The sequence below is a fragment of the Lichenostomus cassidix genome, chromosome 26 (assembly GCF_008360975.1).
Source record: "Lichenostomus cassidix isolate B80296 chromosome 26, HeHo_3.0, whole genome shotgun sequence".
Classification (NCBI taxonomy): Eukaryota; Metazoa; Chordata; class Aves; order Passeriformes; family Meliphagidae; genus Lichenostomus; species Lichenostomus cassidix.
In genome coordinates, this window is record NC_139506.1 from 3,168,801 (window position 1) to 3,192,839 (window position 24,039).

At 48.6% G+C, this 24,039-nt stretch overlaps 1 protein-coding gene across 1 annotated transcript; it reads left to right on the plus strand.

Annotated features, from left to right (window-relative positions):
* Positions 1-491: 491 nt before the first annotated feature.
* Positions 492-23,390, plus strand: NUDT3 (nudix hydrolase 3). Its single transcript, XM_085082813.1, has 5 exons — positions 492-879; positions 11,817-11,927; positions 19,427-19,471; positions 20,116-20,200; positions 20,969-23,390. The coding sequence occupies exons 1-5, from the start codon at positions 781-783 to the stop codon at positions 21,136-21,138; spliced, it is 510 nt and encodes a 169-aa protein (XP_084938939.1). The 5' UTR covers positions 492-780; the 3' UTR covers positions 21,139-23,390.
* Positions 23,391-24,039: the final 649 nt, after the last annotated feature.

Genomic DNA, 24,039 nt, shown 5'->3' on the forward strand with positions numbered 1-24,039 from the left:
GTGTCACTGCCAGCGGAATGGACGCACACCCGGGCTGTCACCGGAGCGGGAATGGACACCAACCCGGAGTGCCGGGGAGGGGTGATGGACACACACACAGAGGGAATGTCACCGTGGGGATGGACACCGACCCGCGGTGTCACCGGAGGGGTGGGGACTGGCCCGAACCCGCGGTCCCGCCGCTGCCGCAGCGCCCCCGCGCGGCTCTGGGCGGGCGCTGCTGTCCCCGCGGAGCCGCTGTCACAGCGGGGCCACGTGCGCGCGGCCGGCCCGGCGCTGCGCCGTTAGCGTAAGGCGGCGCGCTCCCCGCCGCCGCTCCGCGCCGCCCGCCCTATTCCCGAACGCGGCCTGCGCCGGTGGCGCACAGCGCGCGAGCCGGGGCGGGGGCGTGGCGGCGCCCGCTGCGCGGGGGGAGCGATTCTGGAAGCCGCGCTGCGCTCTTTGCGTAGCGGGCGCGCCGCGAGGCCGCGGGAGCAGCGCCGCCTCCCCGCCCGGCGGCGCTACGCCGTTTGCGTAGCGAGCCCCAAGATGGCGGCGCGGTCGTCGTCGGCGGTGGCCGGAGCGCGGGCGGCGGCGGCGGCGCGGCCGGGAGCGAGGGCAGGGGTGAGGCGGGCGAAGGGCGGCAGCGCGTAGCGAGACCCACGAAGCGAGACCCAGAGAGAGACTGTCGCGGGCAGGCGGTCCCCCCGCGCTCCCCCGTCCTTCGCCTCCCGGCGGGTCCCGCCCGCCCCCGCCCTCCGGGCCGCGCGTCCTCCGGCCCCGCCGCCCCCGGAGCGGAGGATGATGAAGCTCAAGTCCAACCAGACGCGCACCTACGACGGGGACGGCTACAAGAAGCGGGCGGCCTGCCTGTGCTTCCGCAGCGAGAGCGAGGAGGAGGTGAGTGAGGGCCGGGCCGGGGGCGAGGCCGGGCCCGGGACCCCCGAGCCGCCCGCGGTGGGGGCACTCGGTGCCAGTCGTGTTTTATTTTAACTCGGCATAATTCAGCCCCAGTGGGAGAGTTGGTGCTTCCCACTCGGTGACTGCTCCCCGCTGGAGCCGGGGAGATGCCCGGTGGGCGGCGGGACGGGCTGAGGGGAGCGCGGGAGGGCGTTTGGCAGCCGGGCGGACCGACCACGCTGGCAGAACTTCAGTCCAGCACATCACATGAGATGGGACAGGAAACCTGACCTTGGATTTATAAAAAGAAACTGGGATAAAAAGGGACTGATGGACTGCCAGAAGTTGCTGTCCAGAGAGCTTGGGAGGAAGTGGGAATTAAAGGTGGATTGGTTGGTTTCAGAGCGGCCGCGTTGCTAAGGGGCTGCATTGTCCGGGAAGTTACAGAGAGAAACTTCGCTCCGATGTGCGATTTTACACGAGTTTTTATTGACACCTCCTCAAGGTGGGCTCGGGGTGCTCAGAGCAGCGAGGCTGCAGGTCTCCCTTCTGCTGCTGCTGCTGGAGCCAGGCGTCCACACTCCACTGCATTTGCTGTGCCCGAGTGGCTGTGCTAAAGTCTTTGTTCTCCTGATTATCATATTTGTAGCTACAGGAAATCGGAAGGGAATGCAGACAGTTCACTGGAGGAAAGGCAATTAGCATACATCCAGTTATTATTTAACGTGAAGGAGGCTGCACAAGCCCTTTGTAGCTGTGCTGGCGTGATGAGGAGTGTCAGCGTTTCAGCAGAAATGGTCTGAAATGACAACAGTGTGTTTGGTGCAGCGCTCAGTGTAGCTGGTCCTTCCCACGGACTTCCAGGAAATTGATGGACTGACTGAAGAAGAGCATCATTGTTTTGTGTGATGATGCTGAGGGTGCTCAGCATGAGTGGATGAAGTTGCTGGAGTGCCCTGATGCCATTTTACACAATTAGTGGGGCAGTTTGCAGGCTCTTCTCAAGAGGTGGAGGCTCGGCCATGTGTGATTGGGGGTAGAAAAGTACTTTTAACAGGTGCCTGAAGCAATCAGCATGTGACTGGTTGTGAGTTTAATTTTAACACACCTCAGCCTGCAGCTTTGTGCAGGCTCCAGATGATCCCTCCAGCCCATGGGAGCTGGTGACAGAGCCCTCGTGGTGCTGGGGACACCAAGGTGTGTTAATGACAGGTGTCAGACTCCCTGCTGTGCTGGGACACCAGGCTGTGTGGCAGTGTCACAGTGCTGACCCAAGAGGTCGAAGGAGGAAAGTGAACTCGTTCCAGAGGCATGCTGGTGTGGGATGGATGCTTCCAGCAGGCTCAGCTGTCAGGTTGGTGTAAGGCTGAGATTTATAACCGTTTTTGTGTCAGTTGTGTCTCTGTTCTGGTCTCCACTTCTAGCGGACAGAATTTAAACTCGTTCAGGCTCTAGTTTCTAGGTGAGACCTGGACTAGAACAATGTGTTTCTGGTTTCAGGCAGGATTTGAGGGAGCTGCCTCCCTGTGCTGGTTGTGCTGGATCATTCCTGGGGTCTGTAAGCTCTGGGAAGGATGTTGTGTACAGGGCAGTGGAGATTCTGGATAAGCATCATGGTGTCCCTGTGGTCGCTGTTGGTGGCCTCGTCCCTGAGCTCCCAGTGACAGCTGGCAGTGGCTGTGGTGCCCTGGGACACCTCGGGGAGGGAGCACTGGCTCCTGTGGAAGTGCTGCAGGCTGGACTGGGGTGGGTTTCCTCGGGATGTGCAGTGTGTGTGCTGCTGGTGAGGATGCACAGCAGGAATGAGGCAGGGAAGGACAAGTCTGATCTCGGAGCCTTTGAACTGCTGTGTGTGGTAGCTGTGAGCTGAAACTGCATCCTCTGCTCCCACCTGTTACACCATGCTGTGGGAGCTGCCCAGGAAGGGGGCTTGTCACAAATACATCTGGGAAAGTTCTAACCCAATCCCACCTCATTAACCCCACCGGGGTGGACTCTGTGCCCAGATGCTGCACTTGGCCTTGGCCAAAAGGCTGGGAAGCCACTGAAGTTAAACTTGTGTCAATGAGTGAAATCAGCAAGCAGGACACCTTCTTATTTTTTTCTTTCTAATTATTTCTTGGGTTAATTCTCATTTGTTGGCTTTCAAATAAACCTTGAGAGAAGTTGACTGATGTCCACTCGCTGCAACTCATACCTTTTTGATAGCAAGCCAGGTGTTGCCTGTACACATTTAAGTACAGAGTTTATCATGGCTGTGAAAGATTTCTTGGTTTGCTCTTGGACAATAATACTTTTTAATGTTACTGACGTATTTTATTATTGATTGCTTCTATTTAAATGGAAATTGAGATCTATTTAAAAGGTCTCTCCAGGGAGGGGAGAAAGAGGCAGAGCCAAAGTATGTACATTAAAGATCTATTAAAAGCTTAGTGTTTGAAAAGAAGAGAGAAGAAAAGAAGCATGTTTTGATAAATAAATTAAACTTTCTACATTAAAGTAGGATTTCTTGCTAGGACTGACTGTTTCTCATTACTGTTTCTTTTAAGTACTTAAGAAATAGTAGAACTTTGCTCTTGCCTTTCTTCTTCATTTCCTGCTATGAATTCAAAAACCCCATTTTTTCTGGCTTTAACCCCTCCTTAGTTCTAGAATTTAAAAAGTTTGTCAGTGACCAAGAAGAAATAAGAGAATTCTGTTTACGCTGACAGAGGAGGCTATTTTCTTCCGTTTAGGTGTTTCCCCCTGACTCTTTAGTTCACTGATGTATTTTTCTTTGAAATCTTAGCAATCCCTGGAGATTGATAAAACACCATGTCCTTGCTTTGGTACTACATTTGCACATAAAGAGTCTTAACAGAAAAATACTTGGTTCTTTTTTGGTTTTAAAGTGATTTATTTTCTCCCTATGCTGCTGGAGGTCACACATTGTCTCTGCATTGCATTTGGAAGCCACTACTTTTGGGCATGAAAGAAGCTCTGGAACGTTTTTGGAAGGCCAGGCATTGGCTGAAAAGATGCCTTTGTTACATATTCCTTTAAAAAGCAGCACAGGGAGAATTAATTTCAACATGAATCTCAAATGCAGAGGAAAAAAACCCGGTTTTTGGGTGTTGTGGAAACCCCCCAAATTGTGTGTAGTTTCCCAAACCACGATCCACCTCCTTGGGTAGCAGGGAGAGCCAGGGCAGCAACGGGATTAATTCAAAGAGTGGGAACAGACTTCAAAGAACCTTCCAGCAGCCAGACACCAGGACTTTGCTATTCCCATCTTTTCACGTGGAGTGAACTCCCGGAATACAATACTGCAGAATTGCAGAAGGAGAGCATGGAGGGAGAGCTCCCAAATCCTGTGGCACCTCTGGAATCACTCAGTGCTTCCTTGGGATGTCCCTGCCCCTCAGCATTGCTGTCAGAGTGGTTTTTCTCCACAACACACGTATTTTTAGTATGGAGCAGCTGTTTTTGTGGGGAAACATCCAGAAACTGCCCCTGCTGCCCTGCTCCTGGTGGCGTTTGACAGGAATAAAGAGGCACCGTTGGGCTGTGGGTCCGCGCTGGGGCAGCGGCAGGTTTGAACATGCCCACATTGTGCCTGTGAAAGGACAAGCTGCTCGTTAACCACGGGCGTTTTTAAAGACTTCTTTTTTGGAGGAAATGCCTCGGGAAGAATCTTTTCTGCGCGGTGAATGAGGCCTGAATGGAGCTGGGAGAAGAGAGGTTTCACCCAGGGGCCGATGCCCTGGCACACGCCAAGCCCTGCGGTCACGGGAGAGCTGGGCCGGGTGGCCCCTGGGAAAACCATTGGAATGCAAACGAACCTTTTTTCTTTTCCTTCTGGCCTCTCCTGGGTCGGTTGTTACTCCAGCTGTGATGTAACACAGCAGAGCTGGGATTGGAACCCGCCGAGTGTGGTGGGGATCACGCGGTGCTCCTGGGCTGTCCCCTGTGCCCTGGCACCAGAGTAAACCAATAACAGCTAAAACCACTCCGGGTGCTTCTCTGTTGGGATGTAAGTGAGCCCAGCATCATATGATTATCCTGCTTTCCGTGGAATATAGTCCCAGAATGCCTGTTCTGACGGCTGGGCTTGGCTGTGTGCTCCCATCAGCTGCATAAAAGGGTTGTGGTTGAAACCAAGTGAAGTTCTCCTGTCTGTTGCTAACCTGTTACCTCATCTCCAGGGGGGTAAGGAGCAGCTTGGAAGTGGATCTCTTGCCTGTGCTTCTCCTGGCCTTCTCATTGTGTAGAATCTGTAGATTGTGTTCCCCAAGAGCCAGAGCATGGATAAACCTCTGCTTTCACCTTAAACAGTGTTTCTCCTTCCTACAAAAGCAGCTGTCACTAAACAGTTTTACAAGCAATTCCATGGTCTCTTGTACTTTACCAAACTACAAAAGAATAAAAATTGTTACAATTTTCACTTCATTTACTGGAAGCTCAGCAAGCTGTTGTGAAACTGAAGAATTGAGTCAGTTTTGTTCTGCTGCAACTCAGGGAAAAGTGATGAATATGGAAAGAGGGTGTGCTGCACTTTTGGGCTGTGGAGAAGGACCCAATAGTGGTGGCTGTGTCTGTTCTCTACAGAACACTGCTTTGGAATCTCTTCCTCCTCAGATCCATTTATTGGTTGACCAGGGGTTGGTTTTTTCCTACCATTTTCTCCTCATTGTGTGTGTTCTGTGTCGCCCCTTTTTAAAAAAAAACTGTTGCCCAGTTCTCTGACTTGGTTCATCTCAGCACCCTTCAGACAAACTCCTGCAGTGTGGAGACAGGTACAAGCATTGGGAGTGCACCCAGCAGGGACTGCTGCCACAGGGCCTCATCTTTCCAAGGATGGTCTCTCATGGTCTGGAAAACAACTCTTTCCCTTTTTAGTCAAAAAAACCCAGCCATGTGCTTGGACTTTTACCGTCTTTTAAAATAATGAGAATTTTCCTGGTTTTCTTGGATAGAGCAAAATTAACAAACTCAGTTCTACCTTACAAATAGCAAACATCCATGTGGGAATGCTGTAGCTGACGTCATGTAGTTGGGAAGCAGGGTGTCTGTTTCTTTAAACACTTGTTCTTTTTCATTCCAACTGAGGGACTGGCTGCACAGACCAGTCCAGGATCTTTCAAATTTTGTGTGTATTTGTTTCAGAATTCCTTCCTGTGCCACTGGATATTGCACACTGACTCTTTGTTCTCAGAAATTTCACATTAACCTGTGAAATTTGGAGGGATGTGATTAACTGCCGGGTAGATTTTTGTCAGATGTTTCAGGGGTTACTTTGCCTTGTGCAAATGACATATACTGGTATTGTGCATAGAATTAACTGCTTATATTTGAGCAGCTTCCCAAGAGTTTGTGTGTGCTGGATTTCATGAGTAGGGTGGTTAATCAGAACAGTGTGTGGAGCTGCTGACAGCCAGAGTCATTTGGTCTCTGTAAAAACCCAAATACCGCTTCATTTCTGTTTTTCCCCTCCTTATTCAAAAAGGCACTTTACAAGCCAGCATTCCTGCTGGAAAAGGTGCACCTGGACAAATTGTGTAAGCACTGAGTGGTCACCAAACTGGTTTTGACAGGCAGAAATAGGTTCTGGGGTTTGGGGTCTCTCTCTGGGAGTGCCCCTTATCAACCCTCGGCTTCTGAAAGCAGCAGCCACTGCTGCAGGCGGTTCAGCTGCTCCCGAAGCATGGGAAGGCATGTTGCAGATAATTGTTGTGGTTATCTAAACCATAATTTCACTGGAGGGGGAGGACTTGGGGTTGTGTTCCTCCCTGGCAGGAGCAGGCAGTGGCTCTGAAGTTGCAGGAGCACTGCAGTAGCAGTAACAGGACCCGTGGTGTTCTGGAGCCAGAGCAGCAGCGCGGTACGTGGTGATTTATTATTGTTATTCTAACCAGCAGCCTAAAAACCAACAGAATCTTCTGTATTTTTTCCTCTCTGGTTATAGGAGTGTAGGTGCGATCCAAGCCCTTGAAACGACTTGAACTTCTTCCAGTTCACCTCTTGCTCCCGTTCCAAGCTTTGTGCTTTAATTTTGTCAAGTTCTGTGGAGCGAATCCCTTCCCCTTTGCGCTTGCTGCCGTGAATTTCCCACCTCCAGTTCCTGGGTATCACGTTGTAGATTAAACCCCATTATCCCACGGAGCCTGGTGCAGGTGTGTGTGCAAAAATAGCACTTGTCTAAGGAAACATATCCTGTTGAGGAGCAGGAATGCTCCTGGCAGGACAGGCTGTTATGGTCAGGGGAGGGATTTCTGTGGCTGTTGAGAGTGTGTGTTGTGGTCCCAGCTGCTGACCCTGCCAGGTGCAGGGCCGGCTGTAGCCCTGCTGACCGCCGGCTGTACTCACTCCTGCCATGTGCGAGCTCTGGAACGTGCCTGGAATAGCAAGAGGGTGGGAGAAGCCCTCCTGTAAGCCCTGGCGTGTGCCCTGGGGCTGTCCTGCCTTAGCATTTTGGCAAAACACGTGATTTGTTGGGGAGTCATCGAGGCCGTGTTGCTGCCGGGGAAATGAGATTAATTTTGCACGGCTTTGGTGGCAGCAGTGTCCCTCTTCTCCCCCCTGCTCCTCCAGTTGTCAGCCTAAAGGTGGTTTGGTGTGGTCAGATGGACATCCCCCTTTTGTCAGGTAGAAAAGCATTACAGCAATGATAATATGTGGGGATTGGGAGAACGTTTGTTAATTTTAAATGAAACATCCGAGGTGTTTGCTACGCTGGACACAGCACCAGCTTCGGGATCTGCCCATGGGGCACAGGGCAGCACACAGCTCAGCTCCTGAGAACACACTCGTTTTAAACTGAAACTTCGAGACAAAGGCAGATTGTACAGCAAAAGCCTTGCAGTCAGCCATCTTCTCCTCCCAGCTCCTGCAGCCTCTGCGGCAGCGTCTCCTTGCAGGCTGTGCTCTGATAAATGATGCTGGAGAGGGAAACGAGTTGCAATGCCGGGAGGTTTGTGCTTCAGTCGCTGTGCAAACGACCTGATTTATGGCTCACTGTTGATAGAAAGCATGGCAATATTGATAGAAAGCATGTCAATATTGAGGGAAAGCCTGAAAATATTGAGGGGAAGCCTGTAAGGCAGTGCAGAGGCTGTGTCAGGAGCCAGCAGCTCTGGATCGGCTCCTGGCAGCAGGAGGCTGCTGGGCCAGACCCCGGATTTAACATCTTGCCTGCTGTTCCCTGTGCTGGCTGCCAGCTCTCCAGGCCCCGGCTGGCACGGGTGGGTAGTGCTGGCTTTTCCTGGAAGTCTGGAAGGTTCTCAGCTCCTTTTCTACTCACGCTGCAGCCCAGCTTCTCGCAGGGCTGTGGCTCTTTTCGTCTGCTCAGATGCTGCTGTGGAGCCTCTTTCGAGGAATTGTGTTCCTTACCGTGTAGCTGCTCTTGTTTTATTTATGGGTGGTGGTTGTTGTTTAAATCCACCACAGCGTGGAAGAACCTGGGAATCTCTCAGTCTGTGCTAACGGGGAGTTAATTCTCTGCCTGATCCTGGTTGCCCAGTTTTGGCTTTGCAGAGCCCCATTATTCCTGTGAAAAAACACCAGTAAAACCCCTCCATGTGGATACAGCGGGTTCATGTGTAACTGGGTTGTTTTCAAGTCTGCATTGTGTATTGGGGATACCCAGATTTATCCCAGGGACAAGCCCTTTTCCCCTTTTCCCCTTTTCCCATGGAGCTCCTTATTCCACGTTGCTGTCCGGGCAGCCTTAGATGTCTTGCTGTGTTTCCTGCCTCCTCCAGGCGGGGTTAGCGCTGCTCAGGTTTGTTTGGATTTGTTTGTTGTGCGCAGCTTTGAAGGTTCTCGCCATGAGGCTCTGTGTTGAGCCCCTGCTGCACACTTCAAACTTGGCTTATTTTTCTAAACTTTCTCTTTTGTGGGGGTTTGTGTGTGTGAGTTTCAGCAGGGCCACCTCCTGCCTTGCCAGAGAGGCTTGTGTTGCTCATTTCCCTGCTTTGAAATGACATAATTGTCTTTGAAATCCTGGAAAACACAACTTGGCCATGTGACGTGTTACCTGCAAATGCTTTTCCAAAAAGTCTGCAAGACGTGGCTCCAAAATCCAACTCCAGAATTCAACTCCAAAATCCCTGGCAGGCCAAGAGTCTCAGTAGCCATCTGAAACACAGTTGCCTGGCAAGAATAAAATGGAAATATCCAAGTGTTCTAGCCTGATTTAAACAAATACAATAAGTAAATTTTGGTGTATTTTTTGATGGCTATTTAGATTAAATTAAGTACTTTAGAATGTATTAACATAAAAGTTATTTATGTGATAAAGAAGTTAATGAGCCAAAAAGCCAGCTGTACCCTGGGCTGGTCTAGTGGAAGGTGGCAGGAATGGGCTTTAAGGTACCTTCCAACACAAACAGTTCTGAGATTTGGATGATGACAACATTTTCCTTGATCCCTCTGAATCCATTACATGTATCAGGATCCAGGACTGGTGTTGGAAGTGGGTTTTTTTCTAACACAGCAATGTCTCCCCCTCGTTTGGAACTCAGCCCCTTTGTCTTGGGAGAGCTCATTGGTAGCAATATCCTGTTTGAAGTTGTTTTAAAAGAATGACCTTGTAGGGCTTGTTTCCTGCTCTCTCTTGATGGGATTTCCTTTTTATTAAACAGGAAATAGTCTGATTACATAAAAGTGTGAGAATGACAGGTTTTTCCTTCCCAGTGAGGGTTGTTCATGTTAATTCTATTCAGAAAATTCTCAACTGCCAGAGCAGCTGAAGTTAATTTACTTTGCCTCAAACCATTGTTTACACCCAAAAGTTCCTCCTGGTGTGTTGCTGAGGCATTGTCTGAGCCCAGGCAGGTTTCCTGGAGCAGTCTGTGTCCAGGGTTCCGAAGCAGATCCTTGTTCTCACGCCTGGAAGGTGGCAGAAGTTCAGGGGTGTGAGGTGTGCTGTGCTGAGTTTCAAAGATCTGGTTCTACAGCTTTTTCTAATATTTTTCTTCTTTTTTTTCCCCTTGAGCTGGAGTTCTGAATTGCAAGGGGAAGTGTCAGAGTTGATGCTTCCTTACCTGGCAGCAAAGGTGCAATTGAAATGGCTTTTCCTGCTCTTTTAGCTTTGTCCTCGGAATCACCAGTTGACTTGGAGTCAGGAATTTGAGTCCAAGCTCTTCTGGATGATGAGTGAGGATGGACTAGAAGTCAAGTACTGTGCTAGGAAGAGGTACAGTGGCAAACTGAGGTGGCTGGGGATGGCCCTGCAGGGAGTGGCTGCTGTCCTGAGGGCTCTGAGCATGAATGAAGTTTACATTCCCTATTTAGGAATGGCTTTCCGATGGTGTTTGACATGGACTGGATGCCTGGGGGAAAGGAATTCTGCCTTCCTCTTGGAGAGGGCCAAACACTCAGGATGTCACTGTAAAGTAAACTCTGTTCTGTCACAGCCTGGCCAGAGGGTGGGGCAGGCAGGAGCTATCCCACTTGGGACTGTGGAACCATGCACCTTCATTTGTTTCCAGTATGAGTTTGGTCAGTTGGCGGATGAGAATTTTCAAGATAAATCAGCTAGAAAACCCTGGAAATCTTGTGCTTGTTTTTGTTTTGGAAGTTTAATTTTGAATTCTGTGGGTAGATTCCTTTTGGTAATTAGTGCAAATCTTTTCATATCCTACTGGCAAATCACTGTTTCCCCAGTAAAGCCTGGGATTTCAGTGTCTCCACAGTGTAACTCCCAAATGTCTGACACTGTTACAGCTGGCCTGGAACCTAATTGGACTGGTATGTTGGAAAGTTTCTGGAGCAAGTCTGCTTTTGGCTCCCAGCTTTGTGCCAGTGAAATGATGAAGTACAACAGGATGACTCTAATGAACGAGCTTTGTTTAGAGAGCCGGACAACAGTATTAGTTTTGTTTTTAGTTTCCATCTCTGCTCATGGATGTATTGCAAGTAGATTTAATAAGCACAGTGTCTCGCTATTCTTTGGGACAGTCTGTAGCCAGTTGAGAGTGTTAGTTAGGGTTTGTATTGCTGGGAGGTGGCAGATCAGAACCTGGGCTTGTACAGAGCAGAATTACACTGGAATAAAATGTTTTTTCAAGAAAAACTGTCACAAAGTACATGTCTGGCAAATCTCTCCTGGGAAGAGGTTTGAATAATTTTTCTCATTCACAAAAGTCTGTCCTTCTGTGCAGCCTTTTCCTAAGGGATTTTAAGTTTAATGGGTTTAATATAAGATTTTATTTTGCTTATACCTCATTGAACAATCTCCTGTAAACCAAATTTAGCCAAGTGCTGGCTCCGGAGCTGAACTCCTACTGCAAAAGAAATGACAAACAGGGGGGCTGAGAATCTGTGCTCAGACAATTGCACATCAACAGTGCAGTGGGAGTTCCCAGATGTGTCCGTGCTGTTAGGGACACAGCTGCAGGGACAGGCAAGGCCAAAGGCACCACAACAGTTAAATCAAGGTGCTTCTGCAAATGGTGAAGGTGCTGAGCAGCATCTGGGCAATTCTGTTGTTGCATGAGGTGTATCCCAAGCTGTGAGGACTCTGCACTGAGCTCACACTGGGAGTGCTGCTGTGTCCAGTGCAAATGAGTGTTTGGTGTGCAGGGGCAGTTTTTCCTACAATGCATCAGAGCAGGGAGAGGCAATGGCTGAATGACAGAGTGTGGGAGTGCCTTGGTGTCACTGCTCATGGAATTTCCGTGGCTGTCTGAACAGGGAAAAACAAAGTTCTAGCAAGGCCTCGCCTTGGGTGGGTCGTGTCTGGAGGTGTGTGAGGCACAAAGACAATCTCTGCCCTGTGCCTGGGCCCTGCCAGGGAGCACTGGGGGTGTCCCATCAGCTGTGCTCTGCTCTGGGGGTGTCCCATCAGCTGTGCTCTGCTCTGGGGGTGTCCCATCAGCTGTGCTCTGCTCTGGGGGTGTCCATCAGCTGTGCTCTGCTCTGGGGGTGTCCCATCAGCTGTGCTCTGCTCTCCACAGGTGCTGCTGGTGAGCAGTAGTCGCCATCCTGACCGATGGATTGTCCCCGGGGGAGGCATGGAGCCCGAGGAGGAGCCTGGCGTGGCTGCTGTGCGTGAGGTCTGTGAAGAGGTGAGTGCCTTCAGCCTGTGCTCTTACCGCCGTTCTGGGAGTTTGCTTTCATCACTCTTGCTGCTTCTCCTCGAGGTGAGGAGGGAGGTAGGGTCACTGGTGATATCCCCATCCTGCGTGGGAGGAGAATGGAGTCCTAAATAAGGAGAACATGGGAATGTAATTAAACCTCTCAGTTGGAATGAACTTGTCCTTGCCTGATACCTTTAACTGAAAATAAATTTCAGCTCTTGTCACTTCAGTGCATATGGTGATATTCTCTGCTTTGTTTTCTCTGTGTGAGGAAGAGTTTTGTAAAAGAACTTTAAAATTCAGCTGTGCCTTTGTGGAGCTGTCTAGTACTTGGGTAGAAGGTAGAAATAAGCCCTTATGAGCCACTAAAGACACTCCAAATAAAGGGACCTCAGTATGTTTTGGTCTAGAACAGACTGTGAGGTTTATGTGAATAAGTGAAATTGGCCATAAGATACCAGCAGCAATTACTAAAGGGTGCATGGGTTGGTTGGTTTGTTTTTTCTTTTTCACTGGAAGCTGTTTCAGGAAGGAGATCAAACAGCAGATCAAGCACAGATCAGTGGGCTGTAGGGAGAAGGCAATTTTTTCTCTTAAAGCTGGAAGAACAATTTTTTTCTTCATAAGAAATGTAAAGGCAGCAAATGGCAGTTTACTGCAGTGTATGTAAAACATGCCTTTAGAATTTGCATCTGAATATTAACAAACTGGGGAGATGCTTAGGTTCAGAAATGATTGCATGATTATAGATAGAATGACCAAGTAGGTTCACAGTTACATAAGGCAGGATTAAAAATGCTTTCAAGAGGGTTATAAATCTTTGTACTCTGTGCAGAACAGAAATCAAGAGCTAATTGATGAGACTTGGGAGGAAGCCTCTCCCCTGGCTGCTCTATTGAATTGTCTGGTATATACAGGTTTCTCTCTTGCAATTATATGGAATTACCTGCTGTGATCTAGCAAAACTCTGAATATTTGAACTGTTGGACTAATCTAATGTGGCAGATCTCGAGCTGTGTGTTTCTCTTTGGATGTTTTTCTAATCTAACAGTTTATCAGAAAGAGATTATACAGTCAAAGTTTATTTTTTAAGTGTCTTTAGGTCCCTCTAATACTGGGAATCGCTACTTGCAAATTTTATTTCCAGCTTGTAACTCAGCTCCCGCTTCTCCAGTAACTCGGCAACCTTTCAACCACTTTACAAGCCAAAGTGAGTGTAACCAGAACAATAGAAATATTTTTAGCTGCAGACTCCTGCTTTTCAGCCCAAGCGTTATTAACAATGAAGTGATTTGATACAGAAGTTCATGCAGGGGGTGCAGAGCTTCACCTCTCAACCCTTAAAATAAATGTTCACCAACACTCCCTGCCCGGGCAGCAGCGCCCTGGGAGAGCCGCGCTCTTTCCATGACAGCGCTGGCTGGAAGGGAGCCTTGGCACGGCTCCGGAGGCACAGGAACTGGTTTGGGCTGGCTGAGATAATCCTGCTCGCTCGGCTGGTGTTCCCTGCTCACGTGGAGCGCTGCCCACTGCCAGTGTAACTCAAGCCGTGGCAGCCTGGCAGGGGTGAGTTCTGCCCAGCGAGGCACCTCAGCCTGGCTGCTCCCGATGGGGAACAGGGGCAGCTCGGAGTGCTGGGAGCACCCCCAGCTCACCTGGGCACTCACAGCTCACCTGGACATCCCCAGCTCACCTGGGCACCCCCAGCTCACTCAAGCACCCCCAGCTCACCTGGACATCCCCAGCTCACCTGGGCACCCCCAGCTCACCTGGGCACCCCCAGCTCACTCAAGCACCCCTAGCTCACCTGGACATCCCCAGCCCTGGGAGGTGCAGGTGGAGGACCTGACACGGAGCTGTCAGGAGCTGTCACATCAAAGGCTCCCTGAGGACTCTGTCCTGTACCAAGTGATGTGAGCACTCTGCCAGTGGGGCTGGTGGAGCTTTGGGGGTGTGAAGCCTTCCCCAGACGGGCTCTGCTCATGTCCTGCTGAGGATCTGCACGCAGAATTATCCCCCACATCCCTGGCCTCGAGCTCTGGGAGCTATTTGCTGCATGCAGGGGGATGTTGTTGGAGCACAGCAGGAGTGTTGGGAAGGACTGGAGTACCCAGGTCATGCTGTTGGTTTGGCAGGAGGGTTTCAGGAGGCTGCTGGGAGCTCTTGCTCTCCCTTCCATGTGAATCCAGGTGTTTTCAGGCTGGTTGGAGCTGAGGCTGATTTCTGAGTAAGTTTGATGTCTTTGCTTCTCTCCTGGACAGCCTGTCTGTCACCTGTGGGGACACAGGTTAGCTGGGCAGTTCCAGTTTGCTGCTTGAGTTGGGAGAGGGAAAATCCAGTTTCCCCCATGTCAATGAGCAATGCTGCTCAAAGCTGTGGAAGAAATGTGTGGAGTTTCTTTCCTTGACTTTGGTGTGCCTTTCCAATTTTTAATAAGAGCTGGTTGGAAGAGCTGTAAGGACTCGTGACCCTTCCCGTTGCTTGTGGCTTTTGAGGATGACAATAGACTCTCTCTTCTCAATTCATTCTCTTGCATGGGGTGCATTTTCTTTTCAAAATGTGCTTCCCTAAATGAACATTTTAACTTCTACATTCATTGTTTTAATTTTAGTGTGTATGCATTTGGGTTTATCCATGTTATTGCTGGAATTATTGTCATCTAAAGTTACCTAACTTTTCCCTCTTTCTGTTCCAAAAATGAGATGTTGATTCTGAGTGAAGGCTGTGATCCCTCTGTCCCAGTTTGAGTTCAAGTCCTTGTCCTAGTTTGAGGTAGTCCTTATCTATATTAGTCTGCAGCAGCACAAGCATTAAAGTAGACAGGTACCAACACTTGTCATGCTCTTATTGTCTGCATGAAATTGGAAGTGACTGGAGTTGCTGGGCATTGTTTGTGACAGACAACACGGCAGCTCTGGGTCACAGCAGCCTCTTCAGAGTAAACCCTCTTATTTCTGACAGGTTGTTGAGAAGTGCTGTAGTCAGTCTTACAGAGCTGGGAGCTCCACGTGTGTTCCAAGGTTCACCTTCTGGAAGCTGTGTGCCCTTTTCAAACAGGCCTTGGTGCTCGTGGAGTGTGGTTTTTGCTTAGGAATAAAAGGGTTTTTATGGGTGTGAGCAACTGGTGAACATCATGGGATAGAAATAGATGCCTTAGAGTTATTACAGAGTGACTTTGAACAAAGCCTCCACACTCATCTGTGAAACTCAGAGCCATTTCATTTTTCACTTAGAGCATTCTTCACATCCTGACCTTTAAATACTTAGTAAATGTCAAATATTATAACATTGCAGGAGTGTTAGTTGTGCTTTCTTCATGGGAGTCAAAAGCCAGATAAGCTGTGCTTGATCTGTGATCAAACAGGCAATTGGTGCCAATATCAAAAATAGTCCATCATGACAGTACTTTGATCTGGTTGCTGGAACTTTTTTCCCCCTTTTCTAAACATGCTTTATAGATAATCTTTGCTGTTTCATGTGTTTTGTTAGTGATTTAGAACACAGATATTGCTATTTTTCAGCGCTAAAATAGGAAGACTTTTTAAAAATACTGCAGGGCCCACAGATGAATAATGAGATGATGGCATTGAACTCCTCTTAGTTGGTCATACCCAGTGGCTCAGAGTCACTGTCCCTTACCCTGTGTACTCAAACTTCACAAAAAGGAGTGCAGTGTGTGAAAGTTCCTCGCTCTGACGTGGAATTTCATATCTATTTCACAAGTGTAGAAATAAATAAATAAAGGTGTCACGCAGTGCAGAATTAGATGAATGAGTCTGACCCTCTTTAAGATAGCAGAGTTTGCCCAGCTGGCCTGGAATCAGCATCCTTCAAACGTGTCCACAGCCCTCCTGGGTGGGATTTGCACCTTCAGTAGTGCAGGTCTTAGGGCAAAGATTTGGGTGTTCCCCCACAGTCCTCTTGCCCAGCAGTAATCTGTAGTAGATGCAGGCTTTGAGCCTAATAGAGCAAAGTAAAATAGCTGAAATTCCAACCCACATTTTCCTTAGCTCAGATGGAAGGAAATAAAAGCTGTCCCGAGGAACAGATGGTGTTGCTGCAGGCTGCTTTTTGCATCTGACCCCAACTTATTTTCAGCTTTGAAACCTGAACCTGCTGTTCTTGGATGTCTTCAGTAATTTTTCTTTATTAAAACAAGTTGTTCCATGAGCAGCAGAACTAGTAAAGCTTCATTTCCTCTGGATTTTTGTTCCTCATCCTGAGCTCCCAGCCCACCCCTCTGGGTGCAGCAGGGGTTTGAAGTGTGTACTGGTCGGGCAGCTGGCTCTAGCAGTGTCTGTTGCTAATGTGCTCTTGCCAAAACTGCCTTTTCCTACTCCCCCAGATACTGGACACTGATTTGGATCAGCAGAGCTGGGAAAAAGCTCATTTTGGCAGCTCTGTTGTACCTGAGCGTGCCTCTCCCAGGGAATCCTGTCGTGTGATTGCCCTGCTTTGTTCCACACCTGCAGGCAGAACAGTTGGTGCTGCTGCTCTCCTACCCCTGTTGATGAGTTCAGTACATCCTCCAAGAGTCCTCCTAGGATTCTCCTTGTGCTTTGAGGGTTGCAGCATGGGCTCTCTGTGCAGCACTTGCAGTGCTTGGAGTGGCACAAAATCAATTGTGCTCTCTCTGCACACTCACTGTCCTGGCCCAGGAGGGCAGAGCATTCTCAATCCATTTACTATACAGGAGAATATTCCTGGGTCATCTGCTGCAAATTTTAGAATTAGACCGTGCTGCAGTCCTGGGTGAGCCTGGGACTGTGCTTTAACTCTCCAAGAAAATGCTGTTGGCCCATAGGAAAGGAGGAGATGGGGAGCTTGATCAGAGAGGAGCCTGGCAGTTCTGTTGCTGGTTACCAAGCTTGACGTGTTAGTGATAACAGCTGTAGGTTATTTCCTCAGGTGTCTTGGACAACTTTTATGTTAGAAATTTGTGTGAGACTGTGAATTCCATTTCCATGCTTGTTTTCTCCATTGTACAGAAGCTGATGCTCCTGTTGGTGTGGGAATTTAGTGCTATATCAAAAACAGGTACATGACAATCCTGTTGGTGTTTGGTATCCTGTATGTTGTCTTTAAAATCCACTGTACCAGGAAAATGGGCTGAGGGAAGCATTGGCCCCCAGGAGCAGTGAGTGATGTGTTTTGCAGGCTTTGGTAAAAACTTGCTCTATAAAATCATCTCAAGGTTTGTTTGAACCAAACCATTCTTTTATGTCACCATTTACAACTGCACACGAGAAGTTCATGCGTGAAGCGGAGCTTAGAGCTTTCTCGAGCTGTCTGATGATAATTCAACATGATTTTTCTGCAGCACATGTTTGTCTTGGCATCGTTTTTTGTGCCTTTTTGGGCAAATAAGACCAGGCAGGACAGAGCAGGAGGATCCCGGTTTGCAGACAGCATTATTTCTGTCGTCTCTCTTTACCAGCACAGAAGGAAAGGCTCCTCACCTGCCTCTGCTACTTCCAGCACAGTTCTGGAGCTGGGATAAACTGCCTGAGAGGCTGGTTGAGCAGAATTCATCCTTCGTTTCCAGGCTGGCCAGTTGCCTGGAGATAAATTTATTTCTAGTCAGACTTGAGAGTTCACTAAACCATCACAACAACATCCCTGGCTTTTGATTCAGTGCCTACAGGTAAGGAGAGCAGAAATTCAACAGCCTTTTCCAGGAACCAGTGAAGAATTGGCTTAAGACAGTTATTTTCCAGCAATATTTGATTATGCTTCACCTTTTAATGCATTCATGTCCGTATGTTGTGAAGGTGGAAGCCTCCAGTTCCTCCCTCTTACTGCTGCCTGTTGAACACGGCTTAGCTAAAAATACATCCCAGTGCTGAAGGAGTTCCTTGAGGGAAATGCATTTGAAGCATTTACATTCCAGCTGCCTTCAGAGAAGGCTGAGCCCAGGTCAGCAGGGTTGGCAGAGGAGGTGGAATTGCTCACCCACAAAGGTCAGGCCATCTCTGCCCAGCCCGTCCTGCACACGTGGGCATCGACCTTCATGGAATTGCTGCTCCTTCATGGAATTGCTGCCTGCTCCAGAAATAGCCCCAGGGTCACAGTCAGTGGGGCACCTGTAGGCTGAGCAGGATGTCAGAAGTACTGATGAGACAATAAAGCTTGTGTCTAAAAAGGAAATAAAAGGTTCAGTTGATTCACTTTCTAGAAGTGGAGCTCAGTGAGAGTGATACCAAAAGGATTTACAGATTTCTGTGACTGCTTGTAGTGAGGGAGCTACTGCTTCTGAGGCAGCTCCACAACAGCTCCCATTGGAAGCAGGAGTGAGGTGTGCTCTGGCTGCATTGTTTGGTACCTGTGGATGTTCATTCCATAGCCTGGAACTTAACCAGGAACATTTTCTCATTAATTAAATTTCTTCCTTTCTGATAGCACGTGATTGTGCAGCAGCTGGTCAGTAGGACAGAGAATTTGTCATACTGTTAACATGTATCCAAACATCCTTTTTTTTTAAAAAAAAAAAAGAGAAGCCTGACATAATCAGTCTCTGTATCTCATGTGCAAGAGGCACTATTTCCCTGGGCTGTTCAGGATGTGTTCCAGCTGCTGGAGACGGAGCCGACGCTCCTTCCCAGTTGTGGCTGGGTCGTGTGCCAGGCTGTGTGGGTTGGTTCAGACCTGTTAAGTCATGGAGTGAGATCTCATCTTGTCTGTAGCACTTGAGTTCCAACCATTTACAGTCATAAAAAAGAGGGAATATAAAGCAGGGGCAGAGAGTGGGCTGGGATTCTGCACAGAGAGCTGAGGAGGGTGGGGAGTGAGCCAGCAGGGAGGTACCAAAAGGGACACCAAATGTGATGGAGTGGCTCATCCTCAGTAGTATTCAAATAGGCAGAACTGTTGCTTAGATCTTTTCGTTTGTCTCTTCTTGATTCAAGAGCTTTATTTCAGAGTGCATCTGCCCTTTGTGTTATATCCAAACCCCTCTTGTTGCTGCTGCCAGGGCCACATCAGAGGGTTTTGTGTTTATATTGGCTTGTTCCCAGTGTGTGCAGGACACCCCTGAAATACCTGGGAGCTGTCACGTTGCTCTGAGGGTGTAGGTGGATGTCTTACACATACTTTATTTTCTTAAACTCTGATTTTGAAGGGGTAAAACTGCTAAACCCCAAAGCCAATGTTCCCAGTGCTCAGGCTGTAATAACCTGCAGAGGAAATTCTGGTCACGAGGAGTGTATTGGTATGCAAGGAGTAACTCCTCAAATATTTCTTCTTCCTCCACATTGAATTCAAAATTGTTTGAATGTAGGAAAACAAGAAAAAAAATCCTGGGAATGATTGGATGGTGAACGCTTGGGATACATTTCTGTCGTTTGTCTTGTGACTGTGTTGGTTTAAGATTAGCAGAATTTTAGAGCGTTTGCTTCCTGTCCTAAAGGAACTGGTCCTGCACAACAAGTAGGAAACAACTTACTGAGCTGTTGTTAAAACATGTTTCTTTTCTCTTTGAATTTCCCTAGGCTGGAGTGAAAGGGACGTTAGGAAGATTAGTGGGAATTTTCGAGGTAAGTTTCAGACACAGGCGGTGGGAAATTTTGTTGCAAAAAAGCGTCGTGGAGTAACAATGGCTCTGCAGGGTTGTGGAGTGAGTGGGTGCTGGTTTGGTGCAAACTTCAAAGTCCCTGGTAAATAAAAACACACCTGCTCAGCACTTCAGATCTTTGCAATGGGCACTTCAGTTAAATCACTGGTGATAACTGGTGTGACTGAATATTCTCTGCCAAAAGCCAGCCCCAGCTGGGGCGTGGGGTCCCCAATCCTTTTTAGCACTCACAGCCACACTTGGCACAGTCAGCATTACCAGACACAGCTCTTCTCACTGTTGTTCTGTCCCTGTCACCCTTTCACAGTTGCGTGAAATAGGTAAAAATCTTCCCAGTTGAGGAACCAATTTATAAGCCCATCAGTCCACAAACCACTGCTCCACAGATCAGAAACTACCCTCTTGGGCTCCAGTCCCTAGTAACACTTTCAGACCTCTCTGACTTAAAACACAGTTTTTAGTAGCTAAGAATGAGCTGTGATGTGGGGAGGAGCTGCACCCAAGGGGGGCAATTCACATTTTGCAGTGGCCTAGTGCCCTCCTGCTTAAAAGGGTTCGTTGTTGCTCTGGGAGGTTTGTTGTTACTCTGTCCCCTTTGCCTTCCAGAACCGGGACAGGAAGCACAGGACATACGTTTATGTACTCATTGTCACCGAAGTGTTGGAGGACTGGGAGGACTCTGTCAATATTGGTAAGCTTGGTGCTTTTGATTAACTGATGGAGACAAACCACAGGTCAGATCAGCATCCCTCTGGGACCTGGAATCTGTGTGAGTGGTCAGGAAGTGTCACAGTGGTGTGTCTGTGTCCTTTGGTTGCATGGGGGAAAAATTGTGGTCAAATTTTTCTGTGGTCAAATTTTTTTTGTGGTCAGATTGTGGTTTTTGTCACCTCTGTGACAGAAGATGCCAAGTAAGTGTCCAGCTGCCTTTGCAGCAATTTTGAGTTTAATTCTTGCACTGGAAGGTACCAAGCAAAGAGCATGAAGATCTGGAGGAAATACATCTGGGCAGTGTGGGTTAATCATTCCCTGTTATCTCTGAAATCTTTGCATTTAAATTGATTCTCAAATGGAAATGAACCCCTTGTTGCCACAAGGTTTGTGATTGCACTGCAGCAAATGGAACATGACTTTCCTCAGGCTCTTTGAGGAAAGAGTAAGAACTGAGAGCTGTCCACAGGAAACTGAAATTCACTTGCAAACTGATGGAAATTGGGTGGTGCTTGGTATGCATTGCGGGTTGTCTTAAAATGGGCATCCAGCTTGAATAGAAATTGCAGAAATAGCAAAATAAATGTGGGGTTTTTTAATTAGGAAATGCAAGACATGGGGGTGTAGTGCCCTAAACAAACACCTGTCCCTGGGATGGGGAGCTGTCAGTGTGGGACTGGAGGGGGAAGCCCTTGAGATCAGAGAACATCATTCTGTTGCATCTGCTGATTTCTCTCTTCGCCCCCAGGAAGGAAAAGGGAATGGTTTAAGATAGAAGATGCCATAAAAGTTCTGCAGTATCATAAACCAGTGCAGGCCTCATATTTTGAGACCTTGAGGCAAGGCTGTCTGGCCAACAACGGCACCCCGGTCATGACCACGCCGTACTCCGAGAGCTCCGTGTCTGACATCAGATGACTGACGACGTCCCTGCGAGAGCAATTCCCAAAAGCAGACTGAGACCTGGATTTCCCTCCCCTCCCCGTTCCCATGCCTCCTCCCTCACACCAGGCATGGGCAGCTGCCTGGGGCAGAGCAAGTGTTCAGAGTGCTGCGATTTAGTGCAAGGTGGGATTTTTTTTAAATTTTTTTTTTCTTTTTTTGGCTTTTTTTGCTTTTTTTTTTTTTTTTTTTTTGGATCTGTATTTTGTAAAATACATTTTGTGCATGAAGTGCCCCTTTCCTGGTACTCCGCTCCACGGCCTGGAGGCTGCCAGCCCCGCCTCTGCCTTGTGCTCTGAAGTGTCCCAAGTGTCCCCTTTGTGTCACCCCAGCCAGAGCCACTTTTTTTTTTTCTTTTTTTTTTTCTTTTTTTAATTAAAAGACTTCCAATGTGAGATCAGCTCTTCAAGTCTTAGTCTGTACTGTAAGGTGCTGCTCAGACCCGTGTGGGGATCACTCGCAGCACACCTGTATAAACTTTTTTTTTTAGATGGAGGATCTAACAATTTAATTTTGCGGGAATTTTTTTTAATCCTGGTCTGCTTCTGAAAAGAAGGGTTCATAATTAATCTGTTTGCCTTTTGTTCTGTTTTTTAAAAACACACATTCTGTGACAGTGCTAGTGGCTGGGCCAGTTTACTCCCCATCCAGTATCTCCCGATTTAGTGCAGTGACACTTGAAGTTGAGGGCAGAGTTCGGATCACCTGCAGACATCCCTGCGGCTTCTCCGACAGCTTCCGCCAGTATTTCTGCGTTTCCATCCGAGTGAAACCACCAGGAGCTGATCTTGAACCGTTGGCCAAAACCAAACAGCCTCAGCGGTGCTGCGGTGGCGCCCGGATCGCGTCGGCTGCCGTGGGAATCGGGGATGCACAGGGGGGTCGGACGGACAACCCGGGGTGTGGCTCACCAGTGCTGTCCCCTGCTGTCCCCTGCTGCCCCCGTCCCGCTCGTGTCTCTCTTGTCCACATGCCTTACGCCGTGCTGAACTGGACACTTGGGATTTGTGCCGAAGCGTCGGATCGCGCTCGCTGAGAACCACGCGCGTGTCCCCGGAGAGGAGTCCTGGGGGGAGAATTCAGGTGTTCAGTCTCTTGTCCTGTGGTTCTGCAGCACTTACACCGTGGAGCGTGCTCGAAGTGTGCCCTCCGTGAAAGGTACAGGGGGGAGCAGCACAGCAGAGCTCCCTGATGCGTTGGCACACTTCACACGGGGGTTTGTTGTTTTATTGCTGTAAGTTTCATGCTGTCTTGATTTGCCAACAGTGTTGTCTAGTTGGGAAATAAAATGGGAAGGGTTGGGGTTGGGGGGTGGGTTGGGACAGGTACAAGTTTTGGGAGGGGCATTAATTAATCCCTGGCTTGGGACAAGAAGTGGTTGCTGAGTTCAGTAACTTCTCCTTTGTCAGAACAGAGCCAAGATGTGAAATTAAATCTGCAGTACTTTTTTTTTTTTTTCCTTTTTTTTTTCCTGCTCTTTATTTAACAAAAAATATTCTAATAAACACTCACTGTTCCGGAGTTTTCTCTCTTCCTGAGAAGCGCTTACAATATGAAAATCTGATACAAATATCCATGGAGCCTGGGACGAGGGGGAATGGTATCCTTGCTGGTTTGGCAAGAAGCTGTTCATTTTAAGATCCTCTTCTGTTCCTTTCCTTGTTCTCCCTGCTTTCATCGGTGTGGAGTAGCAAGGCCAAAAGCAGTGCCAGTGATCGCTGACATGGAAAACCACGCGTAAGGAACAGCCCATTATTCAAGGAGTAGCTCAAACCCAAGCATCTGGAATTGAGCCTAAATTACACCAGTTCAGCTCACTTCAACTTAGAGACGAATGTACAATCCTTTCTCACTATGTGCTGGTCAGCCTGAACCAAACTCTCAAAAGGGCTTGAATATTCAATCTGGAAGTGTCCAAGAAATTCCCAGAGTCGCTGTCCCCGCGCCCTGCGAGGCACCTGACACAGCCATCTACTGCCTTCAACGAGTCTTGGTCTCTACTGTACAGATTAGTATGTTGGATATGCTTTGCAGCAAAACAGCTGGTACTCCTGAAAGAGTAACTGCAGTTTTAATATCAGCAGCATGCACACTTTTGTTTTTAAACTAAAAAAATGTTTTTACAGGGCTGTTAAACTGACAATTTAGGGTAGAATATTGTTAATGACTTGCTAATGGCTTATTTGTTTGGGTCAGAAAAAATAAATTGTGCCAAGAAAGTGTTTTAATGTGGCATGGATTGATGCTGTTACCACAGAGTGGCTGATGTTATGCCTTGTAACTGGAAATGGCTCCTGGGGCAGGAATAGATGATTGAATTCCCAGATTGAAGTTGTGGATTTCAGACCAGGCCTTAGCCCTGTGCTCCCTGAGCCTCTCCCTGCACCACGCAATTCTTGTCTTCCTCAGCATCTGAGGTTCTCTCTAGAGCTGGTAAAACCCAGAGTGGTTTTATCTCAACTGGTGTTAACTGGTTTGGGACTGATAGTCGCCCTGTCTGTGTGAGGGACAGGGGAGCTGCTGGGAGGGTGGCTCTGGTTCCTCAGCTAGGATGGGGCTGCTCAGTGTTGCTGCTGGGGCCACTGTCCTGAGCATGGTGAATGCTGGGGAATGAGCCTGGGGCTCCCAGCCAGGCTGAAACTGGTGCTATTCCGAGGTGGTAGCGTTAGATGGATAGTGGGATTCTTGCCTCAGCTGGCCTGACCCCTACCTGGAGCATCATCTGTGTCTCAGCATCCCATGGGAGCAGGTCTAGGCTGGCTCTCAGCCCAGCTCTGCTCCCTGGGCTCTGCTGAGAACAGGGTGTGACAGAGGATGTCCCCAGACAGCCAGCGAGTCACAGCAGCTGTAGGCCACCCTCATGGCAGGTCTGGAATG

Excerpts from the sequence above, each read along its gene's own strand:
- NUDT3 (XM_085082813.1), top strand. The coding sequence starts at position 781 with ATGATGAAGCTCAAGTCCAACCAGACGCGCACCTACGACGGGGACGGC. Across the intron at positions 880-11,816 it reads GCAGCGAGAGCGAGGAGGAG|GTGCTGCTGGTGAGCAGTAG; the intron begins GTGAGTGAGGGC and ends TGCTCTCCACAG. Across the intron at positions 11,928-19,426 it reads TGCGTGAGGTCTGTGAAGAG|GCTGGAGTGAAAGGGACGTT; the intron begins GTGAGTGCCTTC and ends GAATTTCCCTAG.